The 13372-nt window shown below is 50.4% G+C and overlaps 4 protein-coding genes across 4 annotated transcripts; 1 reads left to right on the forward strand and 3 right to left on the reverse strand.

Moving 5' to 3' along the window:
* Window positions 1-1338: 1338 nt before the first annotated feature.
* On the reverse strand, window positions 1339-3029 carry NCS57_01323100 (Ammonium transporter; the record flags this gene model as incomplete). Its single annotated transcript, XM_053062876.1, has 5 exons — window positions 1339-1856; window positions 1916-2349; window positions 2403-2529; window positions 2580-2862; window positions 2928-3029. The coding sequence occupies 5 exons, from the start codon at window positions 3027-3029 to the stop codon at window positions 1339-1341; spliced, it is 1464 nt and encodes a 487-aa protein (XP_052907771.1).
* A 1752-nt stretch (window positions 3030-4781) lies between these two features.
* On the reverse strand, window positions 4782-7796 carry NCS57_01323200 (uncharacterized protein; the record flags this gene model as incomplete). Its single annotated transcript, XM_053062877.1, has 6 exons — window positions 4782-6758; window positions 6813-6927; window positions 6982-7081; window positions 7134-7197; window positions 7250-7591; window positions 7644-7796. The coding sequence occupies 6 exons, from the start codon at window positions 7794-7796 to the stop codon at window positions 4782-4784; spliced, it is 2751 nt and encodes a 916-aa protein (XP_052907772.1).
* A 2379-nt stretch (window positions 7797-10175) lies between these two features.
* NCS57_01323300 (uncharacterized protein) lies at window positions 10176-11333 on the forward strand (the record flags this gene model as incomplete). The annotated part of the gene is made up of 4 exons (XM_053062878.1): window positions 10176-10476; window positions 10525-10703; window positions 10751-11196; window positions 11258-11333. The coding sequence occupies 4 exons, from the start codon at window positions 10176-10178 to the stop codon at window positions 11331-11333; spliced, it is 1002 nt and encodes a 333-aa protein (XP_052907773.1).
* Window positions 11334-11513: 180 nt separating this feature from the next.
* On the reverse strand, window positions 11514-12825 carry NCS57_01323400 (uncharacterized protein; the record flags this gene model as incomplete). The annotated part of the gene is made up of 4 exons (XM_053062879.1): window positions 11514-11644; window positions 11694-11869; window positions 11921-12597; window positions 12646-12825. 4 exons carry the CDS (start codon window positions 12823-12825, stop codon window positions 11514-11516), a joined length of 1164 nt encoding a protein of 387 aa, XP_052907774.1.
* Window positions 12826-13372: the final 547 nt, after the last annotated feature.

Here is a 13372-nt window from a genome sequence, read left to right on the forward strand (position 1 = left end):
TGTGTCTCGGCAATCCCTTACTGGCTTGTAACAGAGATGCCGGAGTTTCTAGTGGGGGAAGATCGAGAGATACAGCCCATTCGAGACCGGTATGCACCCGAGGATCCAGAGTTGGAGGATGAAGGCCATTTAGGTGACGGTCATGTGTCTCTATAATGAGGGAGTCAACGGCCTCTACTGGATTCACCAGATGGATTATGAGCAGACACAGCTGAGAAAGATCTACAAAGAGCACATGCGAGAGCTGCAGCCCACGTGGGACGCAGAAGTGGCTGGCGGCAACCAGCTGCAGCAGGCTGTCGACCCAGCCTGTGTTGTTTTTCATGGCCCTGACGAAGGAGTGGTTATTGAGCTCTAGAGCCATGAGCATTTTAAGGTTTCATAGCTCTAGTAGCTAATAGCGTCGTACGAAGTGCCTTAATACCTCAGGTACCCTTATGCTCTCTAATACTACGAGGAATGCCTCGCCGCCTAAGATGGCTAGCTTAATATATTACTTATCTATAAGCTAGGCCTATTACTTATAGAGCCTAATTATTATATTAATATTATATATCGAGAGATATCTCATAATATCTTTGGTATTACTTCTTTCGAGGTTAAAATAGCCGGGGAGAAGGAGAGGAAAAGGGTGCTAGTCCTTATACTTAGCGGCAATAGAGACTAGAGCTGCGGCCGCGGCTATAGCGTTAGAATCCTCGGCGTTATATGATTTCTTAATTATGGTTCTTATAGGTATTATATTAGTAGATATTATATTAAGAGACTATAGTCTTAAGAGAAGGTAGAAAGAGATAATTCTCTTATTTCTTATATAGGGGTTAGAGCTTTTAACTACCTTATGAGAGGCTTAACCTCTTATAATAATATGACTAGGTATAACTCTTTAATTATATATAGTAGAAGGTTAAAAAAAAAGGCTATTATATTAGCATCGGGACTATAATGCTATGATACGTTAAAAATGTGTTCTTTATTATAGTTAAAGCCCGGCCCTTGATGGGTTAACTAAGCCTGAAGATCGTGGCTGGCGGCGCGTTGAAAAACGACTTCATGCGAGCTGTCAATCGTCAATCGATGTGCCGCTGGCTACTGGCTACGGCCGGTATGGGAATGGATCGATGCGATTGAGAAGGGGGGTAACGTGAGGCTCGGGAATTTTTTGGAACCCAACAACGAGCTCAAGAGACTGTTTTGATGGCACGAATAGGGACAAGTCTCTGTAGAGCCAAACAAGCCGATGAATGAAGAATGTAGGATTAAATCTTGGAAATACTAAAGACTGTGACCTTTCCCCTCTAGGCCCTCGCTGCCCTCCCCGGAAATGCAAAATGATCTTCAATCCACCTTCTTCTCCACATCCGTCGTCTCTTCAACAGCCCTCTGAGACGAAGTAGACCCTCCTGAGACACCCTCCGTGGGAGTAAGTCCACCATTCATGTAGTGATCCTCCCAGTCCACGTCGCTAAGGTACTTGAAGTCGAGTCCACGGATCTCATGTTCCTCGCTGGCACGGATGTGCAGACCAGGGATCTTGTTGATGACAAAGAGCAGAAGGCACGAGATGCAGAAGGACCAGGCGGCGCAGGTCACGGCACCGGCAAGTTGAAGTCCAAGCTGTCGCCATTGGTGCTCCCACCATCCACCAGCATATGCGTCACCAGAAACACCATCGAGAGCTGGGACGAACTGGGCGGCAAAGAGACCTGTGAGGATGTCGCCAATAACACCTCCGACACCATGGATGGCAAAGATATCGAGGCCGTCGTCGATGCCGATGAGATACTTGTACTTGACGGTAAAGTAGCAGAAGGTAGATGTGATGAGGCCAATGAGGGAGGCGACGTACACGGGAGCTGTAAGTTACCAGTTAGCATTGCGAAGTAAAGACACGGACACTTGAGAGAAGACGTACTAAAACCTGCAGCAGGAGTAATGCCAACAAGACCGGAAATGATACCGGAGCAGAAACCGACCAGGCTGAACTTGCGTGTGAACAAGTAGTCGAGAAGGACCCAACCAACACCACCACCGCAAGCGGCAAAGTTGGTGTTGACCACAACGTAGATAGATCGAAGACTCAAGTTGGCAGTGCTAGCGCCGTTGAAAGCGAACCATCCGAACCAGATAAACACGGTGCCGATGCACATGAGCAGAGGGTTGTGCGGCTTATAGTGAACCGCCTTCTTGCGGTCCGTCGTGGTGGACTCGGAGAGTCGGGGGCCGAGCATCATGGACCAGGCGAGGGCGCCGAAGCCGCTGGCGATGTGCACGGGGCCGGATCCGGCGAAATCGTAGAGGCCGAGCTTGTAGAGCCATCCACTGGGGTTCCACTCCCAGTATGCAAGGCTGAGATGTCGAGGTTAGTGGGTAGTCTTGATGTTGAACGATCGAGGGCTTACATGTAGTAGACGAATGTGGTCCAGCAGAGAAGGAAGACCATGCTAGGGAGGAGACGGCCACGCTCGAGCATGGCTCCGGCCAAAATCATGGCGGTAGCGGAAACAAAAGTGAAGCCAAAGGCAGCATCTATACAAGTCAATGGTCTGTACATATCCCAGGTCCATATGATGACGTACATAGAATCTCGGGGACATCAGAGTTGGCCATGGACGGCTGCGCAAGGACATTGTGAAACGCAGCAAGCGATAGGTCTCCCCAGATGGGATTCGTAGTCCTCGACTGGTACAGCGAATATCCATAGATCCAGAACTGAATACCGCACGCGCACGAGCAAAACAGGGACTGGAGGACCATGGTCAGGGCCGCCTTTCGGCGGTGCATTCCCGCGTAGAGGAAGCCGATGGCGGGAGTGATCTGCCAGCAGAGAATTGTGCAGACCAGCAGCCAGCACAAATCTCCCTGCATAAGTCACAGCGATTAGTATTCTACTACAAAACGTTGCATTTCACCGATTGCTGCCGTACCTTGTCGTATGGGGCATTGAGATCTTGAGTCACGGGGTTACCACCGGTGGGATCGACATTGTAGTCGGGCCACTCGGTGACGGGAGTAATCGTGGAACTCATTGTCTAAGGGTTAACCTAGGGAAGATCCTGTCAAGCTGGCTGTGTAGGAATCATCTTCGGTGAGCCTCGGCTCCTATTTAACAGATGAAGCCTCTATCAGCACTGATTGATCTTCACCTTGGTGTTTCATCCTCACCTCGTATTTTGTCCGCATCTGGTTAATTCATCCGAGATAAGCGGCTGCAGAGCTAAGATAACTTTGTTGTCTGGGCGGTGGCGTAGATCTGTTATCTACGAGCCGGGCCATGTGGTTGGAGGATTGGAGATGGCGTAGATAACGGGCCAAGGGAGGGGGACGCGTATTGGCCTGTCCCCTTGTCGAATGCCGGGCTGCAACACCACCTCACCGTTATCTGGGGCGGACACTATTGGTTCCCCCGGGTGATAAGATAAAACAGGGGGGACTTTAAAGTTACCTGAAGTAGCAGTAAGCTTATCTGTCCATGCATAGAAAAAGCCACGGCTTCCGCGCCAACAAGCCATGGATCGAGCGGGCGGAATGAATGGGAGTCGGGGGATTTGAACGGACGAGCAAATAGGAGACTGTTAGGCTTGAGTCCACGTGGCAGGGGCTGTGTTTGCGTCGATAGTGCCGTGTTTAATCTGGCTGTCAAATCTAACGGGGAACTTGCCGGCAGGTAGCGTGGGTAGGTAACTGAGGAGGCATCCCAAGCACCTTTTGGCATTTGAGGCCATGAGACGTGATGGCCTCCTTGCCCTGTCTACTCGTAATTGTTTCATGGAGTGTCTCAGATTGTCCCGCGACAGGCAGATCATAGGCTCTCGGGTGTGTCTTGTGCATCCAGCCTACCTATCATCAAGTGTCGCATCACCATCGCGACTCGTAGCTTTCATCGGTCTCGACATATGCCAAGTCTCTATTCTTCGATAGACCTCCAACTATCTGCACCCAGAATCCAGGATTGAGTAATGGTTTCCAGTCACCGCTTCTTATCACGGGTCCTACTATCCGCCACCGGATCTCTCCCGAATCCCGCTGTGCTTCCCACAACGCATCGCCATTCGCCAGCAGCCATGGGATTGGGCTATGACGCAATCTCTCCTCGGTGGGTACCCTGCAGGGTGCATATCAAAAATGCGGGGGACACGATGTTCTGATTTGGGTCCGGGGTAGCCAACATGACTCCATTTATCGGCCATGATCCCAAGGCACATGTGAACTTGCCAAGGAAGTGCAATGTTGGCAATCGTAAGACACTATCGAAATATTCGCGATATCTGGAACTTGAGCGCAGCTATAAGGTGAGAATCATGTATGTTCACCTACAATGGCTTATCTACCCGCAGAGTGGCCTCGGCAGTCCTCGACGTGCCTCGCTTAACAATCTCGCCCAGAAATTCTTCAACCCTTGATCCAAGCCTGACAGCTGTAAAGATGAACGTTCGACTAGGTGCAATCAGACGATTAATCAACATGTAGCCCTGAATACCATACACTACCGGTTTCATGCCATTGTGGCTCAACAGCTCAACTTCAACCTACTTATCGGGACCCGGCCGCCAAGACCGCCAAGACCGCCATCCCCGGGTCATACGGATCCCCAGATATCTGCTTCGTTCAGCTCTCACGACGATTGTCTTGGCAAATCAACCGATGTGTCGCCATGCTTCAAGCTGCCTCACGGGGCTACGATTAGGAGCCCCCTATCCATAGATATGCCAGCACATGTCACGATATATGGAGTCCAAATGAGGTCTAAGAGTTGATTGTGTTGCCAAAACATCTACCGCTTAATCTTCAAGAGGCAAAACGTCAAATGCAGGAGTCTTGAACACATCCCAACCCTCCGAGGCTTGCGGGTCTGCAAATGGTTTCAGGGCAGCGAATCGCATCTTGTATCTTCCCTCCGCAATCTGACTTCCGTTGGCAAACCGACCGAGCCACCAAAGCTCAGTTCCAAGTCTTCCGACAATGTCACGCGATAGATCCCTCAACGGCAACGCGATGAGATCATTGGCATCGTCTGAGCTGGCGTTGAAATACTGCTTGCCAGACAACTTGGCCCAACTTGTCGCAGACCCGACATAACCTGACTTGCCGATAACTGGAGGGTACTCCCAGTTGTCCTCGGTCCAGCTATCATCAAAAATGTCCCATCGCAGCTCTCGCGTACCAAAGCCGATGCGTGAGTATACGGCGGGGAAGTCTTGAACCTCTGGGTCTAGATCAAAGGTGAAGTTGCTCTTCTCCGCGATAGAGATCTCCTGACGGGTTGAAGTCATGGTTGGGAAGCCGATAGGATACTCAAAGATGTCACCGACGTCCTTTTCAAGGTCGGATGCAAGACCCATATAGGGCACTCCAAGGAATTCGCCGTTGTTGCTGGTGATGACAATCTTGCCGCTGTACAGGGGCAATTTGGAACCATCCAGGCCAGCAGGAGTCTTGAAGGAGATTTTCGCAGACTTGGTCTCCCCAGGCTGGATGATTATCTTCGCATCGGGCAGAGCAACCTGGGGGTTCATCTTCTGAGGTGCAGCCAGGACTTCTTCGCCCCAATACATTCGCGGTGTTCCCCAAGTGTCAGGGTCGGTATTCATGGAATTAAACCCTCCGTAATTCTCAACCGAAAAGCCATATGTCGCGAGCTTATCTCCAGAATTAGTGATTTCGACTGTGTGCTCCTCATTGAAGTGGCGTGTATCGTTGAGAGCGAATTTGACAAAGGAGAGACTGGTGCTGTAATCGAGAACCTTGGAAGCATTGACGATGCCGGTGCCGACTTGAGCCACTGAGGCCATGAATCCATAGTCTGGACTATCTTGGGTTCCGTCGTGCCATTTGACAGCTTCACCGGATGAAATAATCTTCATGGCAAGGTCCTTGGCAAAGTCAGGCCCGTGAGCAGAGCGACCGCCGTGCTTGCTGATATACAACGCTGCGATACCTGCCACATATGGGCAAGCCATAGATGTGCCGCTGAGAACAGCATATTCGTCGTTCAAGTAGCTTGACAAAATCTGACCGCCTGGGGCGGCCACATCAGGCTTGATGAACAGGTCGTTAGTCACCCCAAGGCTTGTAAAGTAGCTCGGGGCTCCTCCTGTCTCCTCATTGAGGACTCCAGTGAGAGTCTTCATGGGCGGAGTGGTAAAGTCAGCAGTGACATTACCGCCGGCCTTAATAGTCTTGATGATGGCAGCGCCAGCTTCTCGGGTGATCATGGCAATGCTTCCGTCCTGGGAGACAGCTGAAGGGGTCACGATAGGCATCTCGTTGGTGTAGATGAGGATATGCGTTGCACCAAGGGCAGCCAAGTTTTGCTGCTTTTGCGAAAAGTTGCATCCTCCCCGTCGTACGAGCACAACTGAGCCGGTGAAATTGCGAGTGCTTTCCGGCAGTGGGCTGCAAGCTTCATCTGCGACGGCCGTATCAAGACCGACTGGGATAATCGGCCATCCATCGACATCAGATGGGTACCACTCGGCCGCTGGCATGTACGGGACGCTGACCATCTCTGCGTCTCCGTCATTGTCGAAAGTCGCGTTGAAGGAGGGTGTGGCAATGACATCTCCGTCGATGGAAGAAATGGCAAGGACATGGGCGCCGGAGGATCCGGTGCTGGCGGCAAAGGGACCAGCTTGGCCATCGTTCCCTGCTGAGATGGTGACAACTACACCCTGGTCGACGATTCTCGAGGCTACTACAGCCCATGCGTTTTCGGACCAGCCACCGAGACTACCGATGGAGGCAGTGATGACGTCGGCCTGCAAGTCTTCATCAGTTGTGCTGTGATGAATACCCAGCGTCTAGTTACTTACTCCGTCGTCATAAGCCTTGAGGAAAGCATCGATCAACACATCCTCGGTTGTTGCGTCCATTTTCCCGAAAACCTTGTACACTCGGAGAGTGGCATCAGGAGCAACTCCGGTGATCCTAAGCAATCTCAGCCTTCTGAAAGATAGACTGCCTGACTGGTCTTTCACTTACAGATCGCTCTTCCCGGCGATGATACCAGATACATGAGTTCCATGGCCCAGATTGTCCATGGGGTCTTCATCGGGCTGCTTTTCTTCATCTTCGGGCCATTCTGTCACCATCTCTTTAGCTCAATATCACTCTTATGAACGGCATGCTCTTACCTCCATCACCCACAAAGTCATATCCACCTTCGATCTTGAAACCAGGGCCAAACCCTCCGCCAAGCTGTCTATTGTCAGTCAAACTGTATGTTCGCATGATATCAAAGTTCACTTACTGCGGGATGATTATAGGCAGCTCCTGTGTCAACAACGGCAACAACAGCGCCTTTGCCCAGGACACCATCAGCATGGAGCTTGTCCACTCCAGTCATGTGATGAATAGACGTGTTGATGCCAGCAGCCTCTTTACCGAACGTTTGCAGCGGCTTCATGGGAGCCAAGGTGACTTTCTTGACCTGCCAAGCCTTGATGACAGATTCCTCCTCCTGGAGAGTATCAAGATTGTCTTTCGGGGTCTCCACACATGCACCCTTGAACACATCGCTGTTGAAGACCTTGATAAGCTTGACATCGGGACGGCCCGCTAGTCTGTCAGCCGTGGCCTTGGAGTTGGTTCCCTAGTATTCATTAATACAGTGTCCTCCGCAGCTTGTTGCGAAGGAGCCATACGTCTTCAAACTCGATGATGAATCGCTTAGGATCTACATCAGTTTCGTTCACAGTTTGAGCGATATCTTCGCCGTCACGACGCAAAAGAGTGTTATGGCGAGCCAGAGTGCTGGCAACGCACGAAAGAGTTAAAAGAGTGTGGAACAGGCGCATAATGAATGGCAGCGGTTGGATCGCCTAGACGCTAACGATCTCAAAGCACAACAATCAATGCACAGAGACTATGTATTTATATATCTTGATGAAAGCTGAGTCAAGTGGTGGGAATGCATGATGAGCCGACAAAAGTTCCCTAATAATACCCCGGAGAATGTTACTCGATAAGGGCTTAGATATCTTCCCTTTACCATACGCGCGTTGTTGTCCGTCTTGGCAAACTAATACGACGCTTGGCTTCGACCGACGCAGCCTGATCACGCGATGATATTCATCCGATTGCAATAGTAATGCATCGACTATCACAATAGAGACCCCCATGTCAATGATGCGAGAAGCTTTTTCTGTAAAAGGGTCTCCTAGAGTGAGCCTACTGGTGTGATAAAGACGGGGACGGACCTCGTATTTAAAATCGAAACTCATATCCCTTGCATGCCATTCTGTGACTTACCCCTGAGTTGAATGTGACCTTCTATTTCCATACTATCTGTCCGGAAGTGCTCCACTTTCTTGACGACCCTCCGCCTACCAGTGAGGCCTATCCAGAGAACCCATGCTCCCGCGGTCAAAGCGTGGGGGACTTGCTTCTTGGATAGGTTTGGCATAGCGTTCATGATTGGTGGACTCTCGTCAGTTGATGCTCTGCATTGAGGCCTCAGATTAGAAAGGTGGTGCGAAGTGTCTTTAGATATGGACACTGGGAGAGCCATTCTAAAACCAAGGTGGCCAGCGGTGTATTGATCTTTTTGTTAACTATCGGGTTGATTCCTAGGTCTTATTTTACGCCAGCTTTTGTTCCATAAGAGAAGATATTGACAAGATTCGTCTTAGTGTCCCCTGGGACTATTCGTGTTTAGGCAGCATAGGGCGGGTTTGATAGAAGCCGAGCCGAGAGTCGGCGACGACAGAAACAACAGTCCTTAAACAGAGTCTTGGGTTGTGTGATAGTAGGAGGCAGAACTATAATCACAGGAATGCTGTTATTTCTAACCCGGCAACCGCCACTACAATGAAATCACTTTCTGAACTCAACATACCCCTCAGATCCCTACTAGGGTGGCATTGCTACCTATCTGGCTAGCGTTGTTATTGAAATCATCTCGCATGGTGTCTTTGGCTTCTGGTTATCAACTTCAATAGTGCCTCACCGGCCTAAAATGATTTAAGACATCAGGATTTGATGTTATGACCTGTTTCCGAATATGTTCTTCACCATTATGCCGAATTGACTTCCACCCAGAGATCAAGAAGGGCAACAACAAGAATAAAAACGAGTCTCTTGACGTTAACCTAATTGTATATACGTACTACGACGGGGAACTGAATACCTTGTGGAAAGACTCGATCCCCTCGGACGAAAGAGCGACTCCGTCCCCGACCTGGGACACCATCGAAATCTATGACCCCAAAGATGGTGGACCGCGCGTTGAGCCCTCGCCCAGTAGCATTAGCCCCAAAAACAGAATCACATTCTAGCGTACTGAAGTTTCGTCTCTAAGTGTTCTCTTATCTGGTGACGTATGGCGATTGAATGGAATCTTCATTCTGAGTTTCTCCACGGCCGGTCATCAAAACCATGCCTGAGTCTTGAGCTTTGTGATTTAAGTATGCATGAAGCCTTCGGGTGATTAGTTTGCATCTCCGATAAGGCTTGGGGACGCTTAAAGGAGATCTTGGGAAAGCAACAACACATGGCTACTTGGATTGAGAAATGTCGCCAAGATGCCGCGATGTTGATCTGCACACAGGGTATAGATTGACCAGGCAAGACGTTGCTCAAAAGATATTACCCAAGACAGCTTCGGATTGCTTGAATGTTTGCCCCATGCCGTGGTGCCGATTATTGCAATGTCTCGGCCCTCATTTCAATTCAGTGGCGGCATCATCACCCACGACGACGTACACTTAAACTTTATACTCTCGCTTAAACTTTGAAAATAAACAAAACGTGCCGTTGGCTTATTTATACATTATTCATAGCTGGGCAGTTGTGGGTTATGTCCCTATTAAGTCAGCTTCTGTAATTGTGTGTAAGACACGCTAGCGGCATTGGTAAGGTCTCCAGCGTCGTATTGTTGGCCAGAGAATGTAAGAGGGCCAATCGTCGTTGACATAATCACCTGCTAATCACGGTTCTGTTATTTCCGTTGGGTTGCTTGCAAGCCCACCCCCCACCGCTTCTTCAAGCACTTGACCAAGAAATCACCTGCTAAACGACGCCATTCCCGATTAACCTTGAACATCGGAAACACCGGCACATGTGTCATCATGATGATCCACGAGGGCGGCCGCCACAGGGGGTCATATATATAACGACTGATCGAAGGAACTGTCCAAGGTGTCTTTTGTGAAGCTATGAAGTTAACGTAATCAATCATGAGAATGGCAGGTCCCGTCTCACGGACGACAAGCTACAATGGCGACGTCGAGTCTCGGCCACCGGTTGAGCTGGGCTCCCCGGAGCCGACGCCCCCGCGATATCGCAGCTACAGCCACCCTTTCGCTGGCCGACTTGGAGCAAATCAGGCATTTACAGTCGATCGAAGGACCTCGGCGGACGAGAAGTTGTTGGAAAAGGAGCCAGACGCGACACCGCACATGTCATTTCGAGAGCTGTTGGATTGCCGACCAATTTTCAGCCGATATTTGTGGAAAGCTGCTCTCATCGAGGGAATTGGTGGGAGATCATGCTGCTCACGAGATTATCCGTTTTAACCAACTATAGGCACACTGATGCAGGCGTACATCACTATCTGGATCGGCATCTCACCACCAGTGCTTCCCACGCGGCCAACAGCTCAGCTGGGCAACTTTGACAATGCCGCATTCATAGGCCCCCTGGTAGGCGGAATCACCAACATCATTTTTGTTTCTTTATTCATTTCATCTTTCGGGCCCGTTTCGGTAAGGGTATTGATATTCTTCGTGCAGTCAAATTCTGACCGAACCAGGGAGCTCACTTCAACCCGCTCATCACCTTTGCGACATTCTGTGCCCGCCTATGCTCCCTTCCTCGCTTGATCCTATACATTGGCGCTCAAATTAGCGGAGGCGTATTGGCTGGGCTATTAGTTAGGGCAAGTTATGGCACCAGAGAGTTTAAAGTCGGTGGATGCTGGCTTGACCCTGATATCGTCCCCGTCAGAGAAATCTTTGTCGTCGAACTTGTGTCGGCTACCATTCTCCTATTCCTTGCCTTCGGCGTTGGTCTTGACCCACGGCAGGCTCAAATCGTCGGGCCGGCCCTAGCTCCATTCCTCGTTGGACTCGCTTCTGGAACTTTGGCTTTTTCTACAGCGTTTACGCGGTACGGATATGGCGGTGCTGGTTTGAACCCAGCTCGATGCATGGGGGCCTTTGTAGGGACGAGATTTCCGACTTGGCATTGGATACACTGGTAAGCCCCCAAGTTTCTTTAGTCTCTTGTTGAACTAAGTTGAAGCTGACTGAATTTTTAGGGTGGGAGACGGTATTGCGTGCATCATCCATGGCCTGGTCTACTACTTTGTTCCGCCCTGGACCAAGGAGACCTAATACACGCGGCGTTTCGATAGGCAAGTTTTCACTTTGGCTTCGGATGCCTCGTAACGAAGCTTAAACGTTTAACGTATTCAAATACCTAATCCAAAACTACATCTGCCCGCTCGCAAACAACGCCTGTGCCAAAATCGGACATCACACCTTCACTCCACGCTACTCCTGGTTGCTCATCACTCATTTATCATGAATATCAACCAAAACCTTGACCTGGTTATCCTTGTCGTTAATCAGTGCCTTGATACCGTCTTCCACAATGTTCTCGAGCTTGACCTTTCGTGTGATCATTTGACTGGGCTCAATGGCGCCTGGCTATGTCAGCGTCCACTCCGCAAAGGAAGCATGAGTTGGTCTCACCTGTGCCGAGATTCTCAATGACGGCTTCAAAGTCTTCTCGCTGGTAGCCTAGAACAGACTTGTAGGCACTCTCCTTCCATGTAATCCAGTTGGGGTTGAAGGGGATTTCCTTTTCCCAGATGGCCACGTTGACCACGGTGCCCTTCGTCTTGACGACCTCGCAGGCACTCTTGACACTATGCGACAGTTAGTAATAGCTCACATTATTGTATGGGCCAAGAACGCACCTTGCTGGAACTCCGGCGCAGTCAAATACCACATCGGCGCCTCTGCCCTCGCTCAAGCCCAAGACAGTTTCGTTGAGGTTCTCCTTGATCGGGTTGACCACCAGAGAGGCACCAAACTCCTTGGCGAAATTCTGGCGAGACACGGCAACCTCAGAGACAATGATATCCTTAACACCCTTGGCCTTGAGACACAGGATCATTGCCAAACCGATTGGCCCACCTCCAATGATGACGACCTTGGACTCGGGGTTGATCTCTGGGGCTGCACTCATGGCATGCCACGACACAGAAAGAGGCTCGACAAGAGCTCCAATCTCAAGCGACAGGTGCTTGGGCAGAGGGAAAACGTGTGTAGCGTTCACACAGACAGCTTCGCTCAACCCACCACCACCCCCGCTCAATCCGACGAAACCTCCATCGTGACACACATTCTCGGCGTGCGAATCACACGCTGCGCAGTGTCCACAAAAGATTGTAGGCTGAACAGCACACGCTTGACCGACTTCAAAGCCCTCTACTCCAGGGCCAACTTCTGAGATGATGCCTGAGAACTCATGGCCCAATGTGACGGGGATGGTCTCTTTGGTGACGGGATGAGCGGTTGTGGGGCAGAAGTTGGGTCCTCCGAGGTACTCGTGAAGATCTGTTCCGCAAATACCAACAAAGGCCGGGGCGATCTATCCATGTTAGAAATAGACGACTCCATACCTGATCTACATGCTCACCTTGATCTGTCCCGCCCCAACCGTCGGCTCGGGAATGTTCTCAACCCGAATGTCTTCCTTTCCGTAGTATCTAGCTGCGCGCATTGTGCTGTAGTAGAATGATGTTTGCAGGTTCCTGGATATGGGCCTACGGATGTTCCTGGCGAAGAGCCTGTTAAATGGTCCGGCAAGCCTCGACATGGTTCAAAAAAGCAAGTTTGACTCGTCATAAATCGGCTCCGCCGGGTGACTTTATACGGGCCGACCTTGTAATCATCCCACTGAATGCGTCAGACCCACCGGTGACACGGCGTCGAACCCCCGCTGCAATGTCGCCTAACAATGCGGTCCTTTTGCCTGTCCTTTTTGCCTGTTCTCATCTACCGTCTCACGTTGACTAACTTGACCGCTCGACCGAAGATGAAGTGCGGGGTGCAGTGAAGATCGGGATCATCTTGGACTCTTATTCGACATGTTTGAGATTCAAACACGCATGATCCTTGTCTAGCTTTGGTGGAATGCGGGGGAATTGGATGCTACGGTTGTTGGTGGTGGCGGATCTAGGTACCAATAGTCGGACCCGATCGAGAGGAAGCAACATCGGTGCCGACTGGGAGTGAATGTCCATGGGTGGCAGAGAGAATAGGGCTGGAGGGATGTGAGGAACTAGCGAATATATACTCAAATTACTGAGAACCTTGATGATCTCGAGGGATAGACGAAAACCGCTACAACCGCCAATATTCAC

Source organism: Fusarium keratoplasticum, chromosome 11 (assembly GCF_025433545.1).
Source record: "Fusarium keratoplasticum isolate Fu6.1 chromosome 11, whole genome shotgun sequence".
Classification (NCBI taxonomy): Eukaryota; Fungi; Ascomycota; class Sordariomycetes; order Hypocreales; family Nectriaceae; genus Fusarium; species Fusarium keratoplasticum.